Source organism: Pteronotus mesoamericanus, unplaced genomic scaffold (assembly GCF_021234165.1).
Source record: "Pteronotus mesoamericanus isolate MK-2021 breed Mesoamerican mustached bat unplaced genomic scaffold, CSHL_Meso_final contig_116, whole genome shotgun sequence".
NCBI lineage: Eukaryota > Metazoa > Chordata > Mammalia > Chiroptera > Mormoopidae > Pteronotus > Pteronotus mesoamericanus.
Genome location: NW_026555027.1, coordinates 4,840,523 through 4,857,447, shown reverse-complemented (window position 1 = coordinate 4,857,447; position 16,925 = coordinate 4,840,523). Strand labels below are relative to the sequence as shown.

General features: G+C 45.7%; 2 protein-coding genes across 6 annotated transcripts in view; one reads left to right on the top strand and one right to left on the bottom strand.

Moving 5' to 3' along the window:
- The window catches only part of TTC3 (tetratricopeptide repeat domain 3), a 108,291-nt gene extending 101,105 nt beyond the window's left edge, over positions 1–7,186 (bottom strand). For 2 of the 4 annotated variants that reach the window (XM_054578261.1, XM_054578274.1), the window contains exon 1: positions 6,974–7,186. The gene's annotated coding sequence lies outside the window, so the exon portion shown is untranslated. Of the gene's footprint in view, positions 1–2,453; positions 2,566–6,973 lie in introns of all 4 variants that reach the window. The other 2 variants (XM_054578254.1, XM_054578283.1) reach the window with 2 other exon arrangements.
- A 48-nt stretch (positions 7,187–7,234) lies between these two features.
- PIGP (phosphatidylinositol glycan anchor biosynthesis class P) lies at positions 7,235–16,359 on the top strand. Of its 2 annotated transcripts, none has more exons than XM_054578292.1 (5): positions 7,235–7,398; positions 7,954–8,058; positions 13,021–13,093; positions 15,020–15,138; positions 16,174–16,359. In XM_054578292.1, exons 2-5 carry the CDS (start codon positions 7,977–7,979, stop codon positions 16,302–16,304), a joined length of 405 nt encoding a protein of 134 aa, XP_054434267.1. In that variant the 5' UTR covers positions 7,235–7,398; positions 7,954–7,976; the 3' UTR covers positions 16,305–16,359. The 2 variants fall into 2 exon arrangements, with proteins under 2 accessions (XP_054434267.1, XP_054434262.1); XM_054578287.1 differs by having other exon boundaries at positions 7,235–7,430.
- The last annotated feature ends 566 nt before the right edge of the window (positions 16,360–16,925 follow it).

Genomic DNA, 16,925 nt, shown 5'->3' with positions numbered 1-16,925 from the left:
AATGTGATACCCCTCAAAGTTATCTCTCAGGAAGAAGACTCAAAGTCATTTTAGATAAAAACTGGGCTGACCACCAAGAAACCTGAACTGACTCCTTAAAAATACCAAACAGCCCTCGCTGCCAGGTGGCTCAGTTGGTTGGAGCATTGTCCCCATATACCAAAAGGCTGTGGGTTCAATCCCCGGTCAGGGCACATACCTAGATGGCAGGTTCAATACCTGGTCCAGGACGCCTATGGGAAGCATCAACGTTTCTCTCTACTCTCTCCCTCCCTCTCTCTCTAAAATCAATAAAACATATCCTCGAATGAGGATTGAAAAAATAAAAACAAATAAAAGACATAAATTGAGTGAATTATAGGAAAAATCAGGTAATATGATCTTTATAAGAAATATCTAAAATATAAAGATTTTTTTAAAAAAACTGACAGTAAAATGAAGGAAAAGGCTATTCCATGAAAATTATCACCTAAAGAAAGATGGGCTAAACAAAACAGACCCTAAGGATAAAAATCAAAATTAGACATGGAAACGATCACACTATAGTACAGAAAGTTCAATCCACTAGGAAAACAGTAAGCTTGCGTGAATGTAATCAAATAGCCTCAAAATATGTAAGAAGAAAAAATGTTAGAACTACAGGAAGTCTGTTAGAAGGTAACAAAGGATACTGCAACACAGCTCTCTCAGTTAATCCAGGTCAAACAAACAAAAAGTAACAAAGATGATCCAAACAACACAATTCACAAGCTTGACCTACTGGATATACAACAATTAGAGAATACATACTCTTCACAAGCACACATATGTACAGGACCATAAAGCAAGGGCAAACAAAAAAATCTTTTACGGACAAAATACACATTACATTCTCTTACGACAATTAAGAAATGAGTAAAAAAAGTTAATGTAGGATAAATTTGAAAATTTTAAAAGATTAAAAAACATGTAAGTCAAAGAAGAAAAGAAATCAAACTGGAAATTTTAAAAATACTTGGACTTGAAAGCTAATGAAAACACTGTGAATTAAACCATGAGATAAAGCAAAAATGAACTTTGAAAAAATTTATAGCTTTATATGCTTATACTCAGAAAAGGAATGCCTGAAAATTAATAAGCATGCAATTTAAGTTAAAAAATAATTTAAGAATAAACCCAAGAAAAGAAAAAGGATGAAAACAAATAAAAAGATATGAGCTAAAAGAAACCCAGAAACATAATGTGCTAAAAATTAATCCTTTGCCAAAATTAAAAGAACAGGCAAACTTTCGGTAAGACTACTCAAGAAAAAAGAGAAGTCACACAAAAACAAAAATCAAAATGAGAGAATAGAACATACAGATAAAACAGAGTTAAAGGGAATTAAGACAGCAACATGAACTTGATGCCAATAAACTTGAAATTTTTGTTAAAAAACAAATTTCTAAAACTTACCAAATTGACTACAAGAAACAGAAAATCTTAAATCCTATTACTATTCAACTGTCAATTCCTACTAAATCATTAACAATTTACAATCCTTCCACAAAGAAAACACCTGCTCTTACAGGTAACATCCACCAAACTTTCAAGAAACAAATCACTCTAATTCAAGCTGGCTCCGGAACAGAAAAGGAGGGCTTCCTCGCTACCTGGTGTAAGGCATGGATACCCTTATTACCAAAGCCACACAAGACAGTCAATAAAGAAAAATGACAGGTGATTTCATTCACAAACAAATACAAACATCCTAAGTAAAACATTAGCAACCTCAATCCAGTAGTTCTGCAAAAATTCAACAAGACCAATTTGTGCTTATCTACGGAAAGAATGTGAGAATTAAGAATTTTAAAATGTGTTAATTGATTTCCATCACACTTAACAGATTAAAGGAGAAAACCACTCAAGATCTCTTCAACAGATGCAGCAAACCATACGACAAAATCGCAAACCAAGGCTTCCCTAACTTAGTAAGGAGTATGTACAAAAACTTATAACACACACTATTTTTTATGGGGCAGCATTCCCTTTAAAATTAGGCATGAGACATGTATACCCACTATAATCACTTCAAATGAACAACCATTATCACTTCCATTGAACATAGCTCTAAAAGTATGCCAGAGTATTATGACAAGAAAAAAAATTAAAGGGAAAAGTGAAAGAACCAAAAGTGTCACTATTTGCAAATAATATAATTATATACAGAGAAACCCAAAAGAATTACAGAAAGTATGCTAGAAATAAGAGTTTATCAAATGAACGGTTAAAGATCAATATTTAAAAATCCATTAAATTTCTATTTACTAACGATAAACAGAAAAATCTTAAAAACCAACACCATGTATAATAGCAACAAAACTACTAGAAATATTGGTATCAACATTTAGAAACGGTTAGATGTGGGTGGAGAAAAATCACAAAACTCTATTAAAAGACATTAAAAACCTAAATAAATAGAAATAAATACATACCACGTTCTCAAACAGGAAGGTTCAAAATCTTAAAGATTTCAATTCTCCCCAAACTGATTCAATCAATTCCAATTCATTCCCAAAGTTTTTCATGTCACGTGACAAGCTGATTCTTAAAACAAGAACAAAGATCCAAGAACAGCTGAGACTCGAATCCGCCGCCCCTCCCCGCCCCCCACCCCCAGATATGAAGAGTTCTGGTAAAGCGATAGCATTAGTAATTATGTCTGTGGTCTCAACACAGAGGCAGACAACTGGACAGGTGGCACTGGAAGGTGAGCAAGAAACAAACCCGTGCACAGAGAGAGTGAACATGTCAAAGGGGTGGTTCAGCAGATCCCTGGTGAACAGAGGGTGGCTCAGCAGATGGCATGAGGACAACTGGAGCCACTTGGGGGGAACGAATGGGCGTCACTACCTCACACCATGCACAAAATCAGTACCGGAGGGATTATGACCTTAAATGTGAACATCATTTTAAAACTTCTAAAAAGAAAGCAATCCCAGGGCTGGAGGAAGCTTCCAATTAGATTACGTTAAAATTAAGAACTTCTGTTCACCAGAACACGCCACAGTGACATGACAGGCCACAGAAGGTATCTACAGTGCATATAATCAATAAAGGATCGGTGTTACAGTTTATTCGTTTTAAAAGTCAACCCAATAGTAAAATGGGTAAAAGATAAGCCATTTCACTAAAGGGAAACAGAAGGTCCAGAAACTTACAAAAAGACACTCAAACTCATTGACAATTGAAGAAATGCAAATTAAAACCACCATGATCCATCACTTCATACCCATCTGATTGGCAAATAGTAAGAAGTGTGGCAATAACAAGCGTTGGAGAGGATATAGGCCAACCAGAACTCACAAACACTGCCAACCAAAATACATGATTTGACATGACAGATGGCCGAAGTATAAGCTGGTGCAACCACTTCAGAAAACAATTTGACATCATTTTGCAAAGTTGAACAATCATAACCCATAACTGGGCAATTTCACTTCTGGCAAATAGATGACCACAGTGCCATTACAAACCACAAAAATGCTTTTAAAAATGACATACGCTTCACACTTTAAGATGATATTGAAAAATTTTAGCCTAAATTTAAATAATTGCACAGAATGAATTTCTGGAGTATCACAGTGACATTTTAAAATAAAAGTGACATACCATTGGTTTAAATGGTTATAACTATTAGAGCAGTGATAAAAATAACTATACTTGCTGACAGTTAGACATAAAAAATTACGTTTTCTGGAACGCAGCTCTTGCGGAGGTGGGGAGTGCCTGGAGTGGAAGGGGCTTTACCTAGCCCTAAACACCGCATTTGGAATTATCCCTGTGTGTTCTGTGGAGTCTTCCCACTCAGGGCAGTGCCCCCGGACGAGTCCGGGGGGCGGGTGTGCCTTCCTCCTCTAAGGCAGGAGGGCTATCGTCAAAGGGTAGGCGGGGAACTGGAACCAGAAGGCGGGGGGCCTCTATCGTAGGCCTTCGGGCAACACCAATTTCAGGAGCGCGCATGTGACACTTATCTGTAAATTGACCCATGAGTATCACGTGTGCCCAAGTAACCCCCCTAGAAAAATCGTCATCACTGCCCTGGGGGTCAAGCACCCAGTGTGAAAGTTAGAGAAATTCTTGCCACTGTGAACCAGAAGGTGTGTGCGAGAATCTTCACACACAGCAAAACCTAAAAAAAAAAAGCCCATCAACAGAAGAACGCATACACTGTGTTATATTCACCCATGGAACATTCCACAGTGAAGAAAATTAATGACAAATCTATGCGTAGTATGAGTGACCCTTAAATGCATAACATTGAGTGAACCCAGAAGACTGTATGCATTATTTTTTTTAAAAAAGTCAAAAACAGCAGAAACCATACATTGTTGAGGAATGTGTACATATCTGATAAAATTATTTTGTAAAGGCAACGAATGACACGCAATTCAGGAGAGCAGCAACTCTGGAGTCCGCACATCTGTACTGGTCATTTTGTGTCTTGGAATGGATGGTGGATTGACAGGTGTTTGTTTTATTGTTTCGTTTCACAATGTAAATAGGTTACATATATTTTGAATGTATCATATATTACATTAAATAAAGAGAAAAATATTTTTCAGAACAATTCATCGTATGTGAAAAGTAATTAAATTGTATCACCTGCTGCTTGAGAGGTATTTATACTGTGGAAATTACTACCTTTACATCAACCATAGGAACTGACATACAACAGGTACAAAATAAATGTTTATTGGAATTAATTTTATGAGGACCAAACGCGGTAACGACCGAGCCCATGAGCTGTGAGAGAGAAACCCAAAGGCTGACACACGCTGGAGCAGAGGCCAAATCTAGCCACCAGCTTAAGTTACAAAGAAGCTAGTCAGGAAGGGGAAGGCAAAAATGTACAAGTGTGGTAACATAAACTGTTAGCAAGGATGTGAGAAAATGTGTCCTCATTCGATGCCAGTGAGAGTCAAAATCAGTACAACCGTTTTGACAGCTTCTGTGATATTTGGTTAAGTTGAAGATGCACATACCCTGCTATCCAGCAAATCTACTACTAGGTGTTATTTCCTAGAGAAACTTCCAAATTTGTGCACAAGCAAACAAATACAAAGATGTTTATTGCGGGTTTGTTTTTAGAGCCAAAAACCAGAAACAACCTCAGAGTCCATCAATAAATAAATGGGTGAGTAAATAATGGTATATTCATACAATGGTATTCTATACCAGCAATTAAAATGAATGAATCAAAGACAACACAATTTTCCAATTTATTTGTTTATAAATCTCAAATGTAACGATTGAAAAAAAGCAAGTTGCAAAAAGACATTTTCTTCATATCATTAAAGTTTAAAAACACAACACTGTATTATTGTTTATGGATGCAAGGGAATGATGACACAAATGGAAACAAGGTGGCTACCTGTAGGGAAGGAGGGGGAGGAACTGAGAGCCCCTCCAACACCTACAATTTTATTTTTTAAATAAAAGGATCTGAAGTAAATTTGGCAAAATTATTACATCTGTAAATCTGAGTCATGAATTGGTGAGATGCCCCTCTGGACTGTATTGCACTGTGTGTATTGCATATGTGAAATATGCCAGAAATTAAAAAGAAAAAAGGAATATTAGGCAAGAGTAAGAAAACTGAGCAAATGAAGAAACACAGCAAAACGCAGCCCTCGATCGAGCGCAGAGCATGAACCTTTGGCACAAGAGGAGCAGCTGCTGGGCCCCTAAGGGTTTGAAGTTTCTTTCCCTGTGCATCCTTGCAATAAATCTCACTTCCCTTAAGATAAAATGCAAATTTCTTTTAATAAAAAATGTCCTAGCTGCAGCTGTAACTACGTGGAAACCGCTCCCAGGGGAGTAATAAATCTGTGAAACGTCTGCTTTGTTTCCCTCGCCAGGATGTTGGGCAGAATGGAGAGAATTTATGTGAACGCCATAAAACACTGTATGTTCAGTGTGATGAACGCCAGGGTTGGCCAGAATGTATTGATTCTGCAAATTTCGGAGTCTGCAATCGAGGGGCGTTGGGGATTTAGGGCGCCTCTGGAAAAGGCACCCGCTGGTACCAGCCCAAATTCACCTCCACCTCGGCTCCAGCGTTGGTCCCTGGCCCCCTCCTTGTGAACATGCTGGCTCGACAGGCCACACCGGACGTCGAAAAAATACTACGCAGCAGCTGCCTAAACCCGCTGCGGTCAGCCTCTCCCTCGCCCCCACCCTTACCCGCCCCCCGCCATTAGCCATGGGTGTGGGGGGTGGAAGTGGAGGATGCTCAGGAGAGGCGTCAGGGAGGTGGGCCCCCGAGGGTTCATTTCCCCTCCCCTGTTCGCCCTCCTTGGGGACGGAAGGCGCCGGCCTGGATTTGGCTGCCACTGTCACGAAAACGGGTGGCGCAGACGCAGTTAACACAAAACAAAGAGGACAGAACGTTCACGAACATCCGCAAGCACACGGATCACGCACTCAACAGGACCCAGGCGCGGCACGCGCAAGGGGACACGCAAGAACGCACACTCGGGCGGGCGATGCTGCAGGCGGGGGTTAAGACTGCAGGACGTGCGGCCACGCGCCCGGGGGACGCGCATCCCCCCCACCCCCGGAGAGGGGCAGTGACACAGAGGGAAGACCACCCACATCAGCCGGGGACACCCACGCCGTCACTGGGGAGAACCCGCGCGGACACAAGTAGGCCAGGAGGCGACACACGGGCACGTGCCAGCGCGCTGGGGCCGAAGGACCCCTCGCCGAGCAGCGGTGTCACCTTCAAGACGAGGGTGCGCAGGCGGCCAGGGAATGCGCACACAAAGAGACTACTCTCACTCTCGCAGACACCGGGAGGGGCCGAGGCTTGCAGAGGGAGGACACCTGACAAAAGGGACACACCCACTTGGGCGGACAAAAGTGGCCGCACACCTCCTGCGCACAGGCACACCATCCCACGCGGACACACCGCGGGCACCACAGCAGGCGACGCACACACACCCACACTCACCACACACCCACGGAGGGGTTGTGGAGGGCCCCTCTCCCCGGTCATCTCGGATGCAGCGCGACAAGGTGACACATCCAGGAGCCCTGCCACGCGCCAGGTGCGCACTCACCCGGGCCCGCAGCCCGCGAGCCTCGGACGCGGGCGGCCGCAGCCGCCGCCGCCGCCTCGGGCCCTCCACGTCACCCTGCGCGGGTGGGAGCGCGCGGCGGCGCGGGCAGCAGAGCATCACGTGGGCCGCAGCGCACATGCGCTGTCGCGCCACCCTGCCCCCTCCTACGCGGAGGGCTAGGGAGCCTCTTCGCCGGCCCCAGCGATTGCCCGTTTAGACCGCGGGAGGGTCGCGGTGCGCCTGCGCCCGGCTGGGGGGCGCCGTCGCCCCTCGGCTTCTCAGTTTTTCCTTTCTCTCCTCCCTGCAGCTCCTGGAGGTCGGCGCTTGCCCAGGGGACTCCTCGCTAAGGTGGCCGAGCTTTTGGGAGGGGCCCAAGTGGGTGCTTGAAGGACTCAAGGTTGAGGGCCACCTTGACCTCGAATTAGAAACTGAAGCCCCTTCTCCCCTCCCCCTAAAGGGCAGGGCTGGGTTTTAGCCGCCCGCGTGGGCTTGTTCCCGCACTGCCGTCCCCTGCCGTTCCCCCAGGAAGGCAAAGCCTGCAGACACGAAGGGGGGTGTCCATCGATTCCCTCCCCTCCTCTCCCCGGCCGTCTCCTCCTCTCTTCTGCTGGGTGTGCGCGCCCCGGCGTGTGTGCACGGGCGCGTGCACGCGAGGTTCGGGGGCTGGTGTGCGCGTGCAGGCTAGGCGTGGGTGCTGGTGTGCGCGCGTGCAAGTGTGCGTGTGTTGGAAGTGTGTGCGCAGGATGGCTGTTCGCTGTGGTGTAGGCTGGAAAAACCACTGCAGAGGCTGTGCCCGTAGCAAAGCGATGAGGTTATAACAGACCAATCAGGGGAGTACATCACTGATGGCGATTGTGCTTCTTTCCCACAGGTTGTCTCAAAGCCGCAGGGAAGATGGTGGAAAATTCACCGTCACCATTGCCAGAAAGAGCGATTTATGGCTTTGTTCTTTTCTTAAGCTCCCAATTTGGCTTCAGTAAGTACTTTCCTGATGGAAAAGGCCGTGGCCTTTTTCTGGTGTTCAAGGATAATGAAATTATTGCGTTTGTTATTAGGATGTGCACCCATGAATTACGATTCTTTATACCTATGTCTCTTGAAGAAAGCCTGAAGGAGGCTTTCTATGTGCCAGTTACCAGCCTGAAAGATATCATCTCAACAAGTATTTATCCTGCACCAGGAAGGATTACAGAGTGACTAAAGCCTAGTGCCTGTGGTCATGGTCTTATGGCAAGACACACAAGTAAATCTGCAGCTAACATTCAGTGCGATCAGCGCCATGGGAGACCAGGGGAGGGGCGTGAGATCAGTTAGCTTCCCCACCCTAAGGAGGGAGAAGTGGGAAGGCCCCGCGCGAAGGCTTTGGAAGAGGCTCCAGCGCTGCGTATGGGAGCTAGTGAGTGAAGGGAATTAGGCGAGAGAAGTCAGGTGCGCTTTGCATCCTGGGTCTCACGCCATCCCTCTAAGATTCCATTTTACAGATAAACTGATGCTCGGGGCGCCGCTAATAGCCAGAGTCACACAGCAGTCCCTCCCCCCCATCTCTCCGCGAAAGGATTTGAGAATTGTGAGAGGTCAATAGGGAGAAAATTGGGTACCCACCACCCAACTTTTTGGAATTTGGTGGAAAGTACAAAGGTACGGGTGTGAACTTTCACTGCATCAGTATAGCCAGCCAAGCCATTGCTAGGGGAGGCTTTGGAGTGAAGTTCTACCCTGAGATCACAGCGTGGCTCTTCCACCAGGGAGCTGTGTGGTCTGGGACCGTTGAATTATCCTCTTTGAGACTTCAGGTTCTTCAGGCGTAAAAGGCCGGTGATAACGTTTATTCCTTGTTCATCATTCACAAGGCAGTCCTGTAAGGTGGATGTTGTTATCAGTGTCCTCATTGTACCGGTGAGAATACTGAGGCATACGGGGTTAAAATAACGTGCCCAAGGTCTTGCAGGCAGTAAATGATAGAGCTAGAACTTGAACCCAGACACTGGGTTGTCTCCACTTGGCTGTCTCTTCTGGCTATTGGGAGGATTCATTGCCGTAATTTATGCAGAGCACTTAGAACAATGCATAGGAGCACTGAGCACTAATAAATATTAGCTGCTGTTATTACCATTAATATACTTTTGTAAATTCCTGTTCTACAGTGAATTTGAAGGACTAGAAACTGTACAAAAAAATAAAAGCCATGACTTTAAGACTTAAGTCTAATAATGCCCCCAACAAAAATTAATTCAACAGTTTTTTGAGAGCCCTGCTATAGGCTACAAGCAAACAGCCAACATTTCCTGCTTTCACAGAGTTCTCATTCTAGTGGAGCAAGAAAGCCAATGAGCGAAGTTAAGTAAATAAAACATATACCATATCAGAGGATAATGTACTATGGAGAGACAGTAAGCAAGAAAGGGGGATATCGGAGGGAGAGGTGGTCTCTGTTCTAAATACAGCAGTCTGGAAGTGCCTTGCTGAGCAATGAGGTTTAAGCACAGATGTAAAAGTGTGGCCCCAACTGGTGTGGCTCAGTGGGTTGCATGTCATGCTATAGACCAAAAGGTCACTGGTTCGATTCCCGGTCAGGGCACGTGCCTGGGTTGCAGGCCAGGTTCTGGGTTGGAGCTGAGCGAGATCCCAAGCAGAGAATAACCAGCGTCGAGGCCCTCAGGAAGACGCACGCCTGTGGGTTCAGGGGACACGTGGGGGTCAGTCAGATTAAAGCCTGGGAAAGTGAGGCAGGAAATAGAGAGTCAGACGTCAGTACACAGCAGTTATGATACAACTAGGTCAGGGGCAGGGGGAAGTAGAGGAGGATTACAGAATTGTCTTCGTTGAAATTTTTCCTGATTTAAAAACAGAGTAATTTTCTTAGCCTGCCCAGGTAGCTATAACAGTACTATAGACTGAGTGGCTTGAACTATAGACAGTTTTTTCCTCACAGTTTTAGAAGCTGGAGAGTGCAAGGTGGTTGGGGGGGGGGGAGGCGGGTTGGGGGAAGACAGAGAGAGAGAACAGGAAAGCAAAGCTCTGGGTCTCTCTTCTTTTCTTAAAAGGACAATAATCCCATCGTGGGGGCCCCAACCTCATGAAGTCGTCACCTCCCTCCCTGCCCACCCTCCCTTCAAATACCACCACGTTGCGGGTCAGGGCTCCGCCATATGAACCTGAGGGAGGCACACATTCCGTCCATAGCAGTAACTACAGAAAATGATAATAGCTTTGAAGGAAATAAGGGGAAATGATAGGAGCAATGAGAACGTGGTGGGCGAGACACAGCTGGAAGAGCAAGTTAGCCAGGACAGCTTCCCTTGAGAAAGCGGGATCTCAGCTAAGACAGAAGGAGGAGAAGGAGCTGTCTGCTGGAAGGGCCAAGGGGCGAGCACTCCAGGCAGGCCGTGCTCACTGCCAGCGCGGCGGCCCTGAGACTCTGGGGCGCTGGCACGAGGTGCCCCAGGACTAGAGGTGGGAGCTGCGGGCAGCAGCCAGGTCGCTTAGGTCCTTGCACGCCCTGCCCATGAGTTTGGGTTTTACTCCAAGGGCACTGAAGGGTTTGAGCAGGCAAGTGACACGGTCAGATGTGTATTTCTGCAAGGTCACTTGTTGCTGTGTGGAACACAACTGACCAAGTATGCTTTCTTTGGAGTTGCAGTTACTAGACACCTATTCCAGAAACCTGGGAGTCGTTCTTCACGTGAACGTTTCCTTCTCCCCTCACCCACCGCGCCTGCCGCTGCATCTGACGGGTTTCTCGCCGCCTCTGCCCTAACGCAGATGTGGCCTCGGCGTACCATCTGCAGCCCGCTGGAGCCACAGGCCGGAACTCCCCCGCCTAAAACCTCTGGCTGGAGCACGCGTGGTTTTCTTTTTGTCCTTCACTATCTCTTTGAAAGTAAGAACAGGTTATCCAGTTGTCTCTTGCCTGCAGCGTAAATTCTGTGTTCCTGGCACAAGATTTTTTCATATTCTAGGACCCGCTTTTTTCCAGCTTTATTTCTCAACACACACAGCCTGTGCTGTATGTCCCAGCCCCTCTAAGCGGCCAAGAGCTTTGCCCCGACTGCTCGCCTCTGTGTTTCTACTCATGCTTTTGCTGCTGCCTGAAAGCAGAGTGGGACATGGGAACACACTGCTTGGCTCTCTCCTTCCAGCACAGTCCCTTTTAACTCTGAGATCTTGGGCAACTTAAACTCCCTGAGTCTCTGTTTTTTCATCTGTGAATTAGGAAGAGTGGCGCACACCTCGGCAGGGTTTGAAGGGGCTCGTAAGGGAGTGCCTGTGAGGCTCCTGCCACTGCGCTGGACTCACACCTGTCTCCTGGACGGGTTTGTGGGAAAAGGGCCATGTGTTGTTTTTCTGTGTAGCCTGGACCTTTATTTAGTGCCTGGTATATAGTAGATGCTCAATAAATGCTTATTTAATTAAGTAAATTATTTCCATTTATGACTTTATGTTTCCCCACTATTTGTATTTTATTAACTGACAAACAATCTCAAACTTCAAGCCCGTTTCTTGCCCCCTTTGCCCTCCGCTGTCCAGCTGTGCTGGTCTGTCTGTCTCTGTGGATCATGGTGGGGAAACACCACTTCCTCTTATGTCCTTTTATCTACAGCATTTTTGATCAAGCTAACCCTCTATCCATCCTTCAGGCCCCAATTTAGTCTCTTCCTCCAGGAAATCTTTCCTGACCATTAACATCCACTGCATCACCACCAGTGTGGGCTGAGGTCCTTCTTTTTCTTTTTCTTTTTCTTTTTAAATTGATTTGAGAAAGAGAGAAAAACATCAATTTGTCGTTCCACTTATTTATATACTTTAATCGGTTGATTCTTGTATGTGCCCAGACCGGGGACCGAACCTGCGACCTTGGCATATCAGGACGACACTCTAACCAGCTGAGCCACTCAGCTAGGCCCGAGGTCCTCCTTTGGTGGTCCTATATCATCTTTTATTACTCGCTCATTAGCGCTTGTCACAGTGTCTTAAAAACACCAATTTACTCATCTCCTGTCCCGCTAGATTTTAAGTGCAGGGAAGGCAGAGGCCCTCTCTTTTGGGTTCACTTTTGTACCTCACATTTCTGACCTACAAAACTGCACGTTGCATATTTGTTGAGGAAAATGGTATTCCTTCATCATCATCGATACAGGTAGTTTGAAATTTGTCTCTGCTATTTACCTTGGGCAGATGATGTGACATTTCTAAGGTTCCATTTCCTCATCTGTAAAAACGACCTGATGCCTCCTAGGATGGTCCTGAGGGTGGAGTGGACCGATGCAGGGGAGGTGCTTGGAGGTGCGCTTACCCCACAGGGAGCGCTCACGGGTTCACTGCCACGTACACGGGCAACCGGGCACGTTGCCGCAGAGACTTGGACTGAGGGAATTCAGGTTGTGTTCTGGGAGGTGAGGCCGAAGCCCGGCATCAGGGGGCGGAGCGAGGGTCGAGTGATTCTCTCCTGGGCGACGAAACGGCTGTCATGGCTTCAACCCTGTGGGGATGAAGTGTCGAACACCTACTGTGTGTAGAGCAAATCACTGGGTGCTGTAAGACTTACAAAAATTGCTACCTTCAGTTGCTTAAGATAGGGTGGCAGAGTTAAGACATGTCAAAAAATATTAATGGAGAGAAGCGGAGTTGTTGATTAATGGGTATTTGTGAGGTAAAAATGTTCTGGAGACCTGTTTCATAGCAATATGAATATACCTGAACACTGCTGCACTGTACACTTAAAAAGGCTTAAGTTTTATAAGTTTCCTGGTTGGTTTGGTTTTTTACCACAATGAAAAGATAGAAAGTAATTATGATACGTGTACAGAGAAGGAGCCAGGAGAACCGGAAGGACAGGACAGCCATTTCTGAGAGCACCAGGGAAGCTGCGCGGGAGCTTTGGCGCTCGGCCGGAGCCCCGTGCCTGCGCCTCACTGACCCTCCTTCCCTCTCTTCACAGTACTGTACCTCGTGTGGGCTTTTATTCCCGAATCTTGGCTCAACGCCGTAGGCTTAACCTATTGGCCTCAAAAGTAAGTTTAACATATTGCTTAAATAAAATAAGGGTGTATTAATGCTGTTTTGAAGGATCAGATTTTTTCTTAAAAATACATTGCCATATAGAAATTTAAAGCTTTTAAAAGGTCATTATTGACACACCTCTAATGAAAAATGATTCATTCAATGCACATGTTTGTCTCCATTTCCTCCCAACATCTTGCTAAAGTAACTCTGTAGGGGAAAAAAAATTTTTTTTTAAGGTGTAAATCTACAGGAACAAATAATGGAATAGCAGGTAAAAGGTATCAGCCAAATTTGGGGGTTGTAGAAAGGTGAGAAATGACTGACTTAATTTCCACTTTTTCACATTGCTGAGATAGGGAAGCCGGCAAGAATATTTGTGCCCTAGGCCAAGAGAAAGGCTCAGAAACTGGACAAACCAGGTACCTCTTTAACACGGTAATTCTGGATTGGGCTGAAAACAGTGTTTAAAGGGCATGAGACTCTCAAATCCCCCTCCTCGGCCCCCAGAGCAGGGAGACCAACCGTCCTCCCCTGCAGAAGATGGGAGTTTTACTCTGGAAGGTTGAATGAGTCTGCAGACGCTAAGTCTAACTGAGCACGGGAAGGGGGCACCGTACCGACACCAGGGAAATCCGTGGGAATCCGCGCGTTCCTGAAAGATAAGGTTCCCCCAGCAGCTTTCCTCACGCTGCTCCCAGGCTTGAGGCTGCCAGCTTCCCGCATTCTGCTTCTCCCAGCAAAACCAGAAGCTGGCTTGTCCCCCGAGGCAGCGCCGGAGAAGGGACATGCGGTCTCTGACCCTTGGAGGTCCGCCAGTGAAAAGGCCGGGGCTCCCGGAGCGAGACCTGCCAGGTCGCCACCCTGGCCCACGTATACACAGCGCTCCCAGTTACCTCGTTAGCACTTCACCTTTAAACCGGAGTGGGCAACTCTGACTTACCAGACGTTTTCTAAAAACCTTTAAAATGAAACCCAAAAGAAAAAAGGAACTTGAAGGAAAAGGAGCTAATGGAAGGAACAAGAAAATAACTATGAAACAAGCACAGAACGCTATAAAAAGTATGGAATGTTTAAGGAATTGCTGCTGTTTTTGAAAATGATAAATATGATAGCCAAAATTGAAATTTTAATTGATGGGTTAAAAGATGAACCAAAGGTAACCTCCAGAAAGTAGAAGACAGAAAAATGGAAACTAGAGGAAAGATGAGGAAAGTATACCAGGGCGAAAAATCTTAGCTCCTAGAAGGTCCAGAGAGAGAAGACAGACAGTGGGGCGAAAGTGACTGACCGACTAAACCGTGCCCGAGCCCCCGCCTGCCATCACCCGATGCGCTCGCTGCTCTGAGGGCCCGTTGGCGCCCTCCCGGAGGCTCTGGGGTTGAGGGCTGGTAGGTATGTGGAAAGTAAGCAAACACACAAAAAGATGGAGTTACTAATTCCAGAAAAAGCAAAGAAAAAATTGTATAAGAACAAATATAACAAGACCAAGGCGCTCAGTGGCAAGCATCATTTATACAGTCACAATAGTTTTTAAAAACTGGATATGCCCAGAAATTGTGATGTAAGTCTAGTAAGAGGACGGGAGGCAGGTAAGAGCGCAAAAGAGCTCAATTCCTCATCTGCCCCTTAGGAAGCGCAGAGTGAATGTCTGCGATTGAAAAACCATTATAACGTGAGCATGTTTTTGTGCAAATGCAGAGGTCAGTACGGAAGAAACAGCTCAGGCGCCCAGGTCCCTTTTGGGGGTGAGACCCTGGCGTCGAGACGGGTGGGATGCAGGTTGCAGCTTCTCATGACAAGCCTTGCTGAACTGTCTCATGTACGTGTATCACTTCAATGACATTAAAATTTTTGAGTGATGTTAACTAGTGGCAGACTTGTAGGAATTACACCTCCGGGGACGTCTGCTGCCCGCTTCGTTTTCTCTCCTGCAGGTACTGGGCAGTCGCCCTGCCCATCTACCTCCTCATCACTGTAGTCATCGGGTATGTGCTCCTGTTCGGAGTCAACATGATGGACACCTCGCCCCTCAACTCCATCCATACCATCACAGGTAAACGTCCACCGATGCGAGGTGCGGGCGACGGAGGGCTGGGCTCGCGGCGCTTTTACCCAGGGCGGGCTGCCCTGAGTGACACGGTGGCACTGTGAAAAGAACTTGGGAGGGACACTGCAGCGGTAAAGCAGAGGAAGGCGTCCATGGGAAGTAAGTTCTGACGAGCATGCTGCGCACGGCACGAGTTAACAGGTGTATTTGCACATAAAAACCAGGAGTGTAGAGCATGTTGCTGGGCACCTTTGCCGGACAGAAACTCCCTTTATCCTAAACAGGCCCTGTAGATGGCGGGATGGCACGTAGGCCACGCAGAATGTGTCCGGGGGAGGGACTGGGGGCGTGCGCCCTCGGGGTCACCGTGTACACCTGACCCCAGCGAGGGGTAGACAGGCCACAGCACGTTTTGGCAGTTTTGTTTTTTTGAAGTCTAAAGATTAAAGTAATTTATGCAGATTCCTAAGCTCGTTTAGATTCTAGGAAGTGAAATATTTCTTAAGTTCCCAGGTATGATTTTTTAACTTCTCAAAGTCCTTTTTTAGTGAGCCTATACAATGTATTTTGAAAATCAATTACAGTATTTTTATATTTCCTTTCTGATAACCTACTGTATTCCTAGCCTTCTTGACCGGAATTATGGCAAATAGACAATTAGTGCAGAGAGGGAAAGTGTTATGTTTGTATGAATGATCGTATCAAATGACTTAATAGTTTTTGGGTGTTGATTTAAATATATTTTCTAAGCCTGAGTGGAATTCTGTTCCTATGAGAAATATGCCAGTGGGACTTTAATTATCATTGTACAGATGAATGAAATAATTTCTTATGCAGGCGAAAAACTACTATAATAATGTCTGTTCTAACTGGGACATTTCTTTTAAAGACAGAATATAAATGATCTTTTAATTCTATTTAAACGTGGTATCTGTCATTATCCAAACATTAGCCCGGTAAAGCAGTGCAGTGGGTCTCCATAAGCCCCAGAGATGTGGAGGAAGTTGCTGGGCAGTCAGAGCCTTTGTCCCCTCCCTGCAGATAACTACGCCAAGAACCAGCAGCAGAAGAAGCACCAGGCGGAGGCCATCCCAGCGCTGAGAGACGTCCCTATTAGTGAAGTGAACCGAATGTTCTTCCTCAAATCCAAAGAGCTTTACGCCCAAAACTGAACTGCATGTGTTGTAGACTACCTTCCAACATTTATTAAAAGTTCGGACAAAGTAATTCTGACCACAGTTATCTCTCTTATTGGTACCGGTACTGCAATATTTTGAAAAATGTAGGTTGAACTTCTCTTAGATTAAATTCCATTAATATTGTTGATGTTCTCAAATATTAATTATGAATGGACAGAATAAATAAAATACTGCATTACCATATAGCAGACATTTTAAAAAATAAGCATCAGTAGAAGCAAGAAGTCCCTGCAGAGGGCCCTTCGTGTTGTCATTTTCAGAGAGTGATCGTGTCTTCCCTGCTGTTTATTCTTCGCGGCCCAGGACTCAAACTCAGACCGCAGGGTGGGCACATCTAATGCGTGTGTCCTTGTCATCATATTCATGTCTGCGACACGAATGTTACATTGACTACTCACCATGGACCAGGTATTTTTCTGGGCACTGAGGATATTGCGATGATAAGGTTCTCAAAGAGCCTGCATTTCAGAGGCAGATGGAGATCGGCCAAGCAAATAGATAAGGAAACACCTTTTGTGCAGAGGCCACGGAGAGCATGAAGATAGCGTCATTTTCCAAAAAGCAAAGAGATGACTGAGCGGTCAGATAGGCTGC

What these genes read in the sequence shown, in the direction of transcription:
- PIGP (XM_054578292.1), top strand. Translation starts at nt 7,977, where the DNA reads ATGGTGGAAAATTCACCGTCACCATTGCCAGAAAGAGCGATTTATGGC. An exon ending in TTAACCTATTGGCCTCAAAA is followed by an intron (nt 13,094 to 15,019) that starts GTAAGTTTAACA and finishes TCTCTCCTGCAG; the next exon opens with GTACTGGGCAGTCGCCCTGC. An exon ending in CTCCATCCATACCATCACAG is followed by an intron (nt 15,139 to 16,173) that starts GTAAACGTCCAC and finishes CCCTCCCTGCAG; the next exon opens with ATAACTACGCCAAGAACCAG.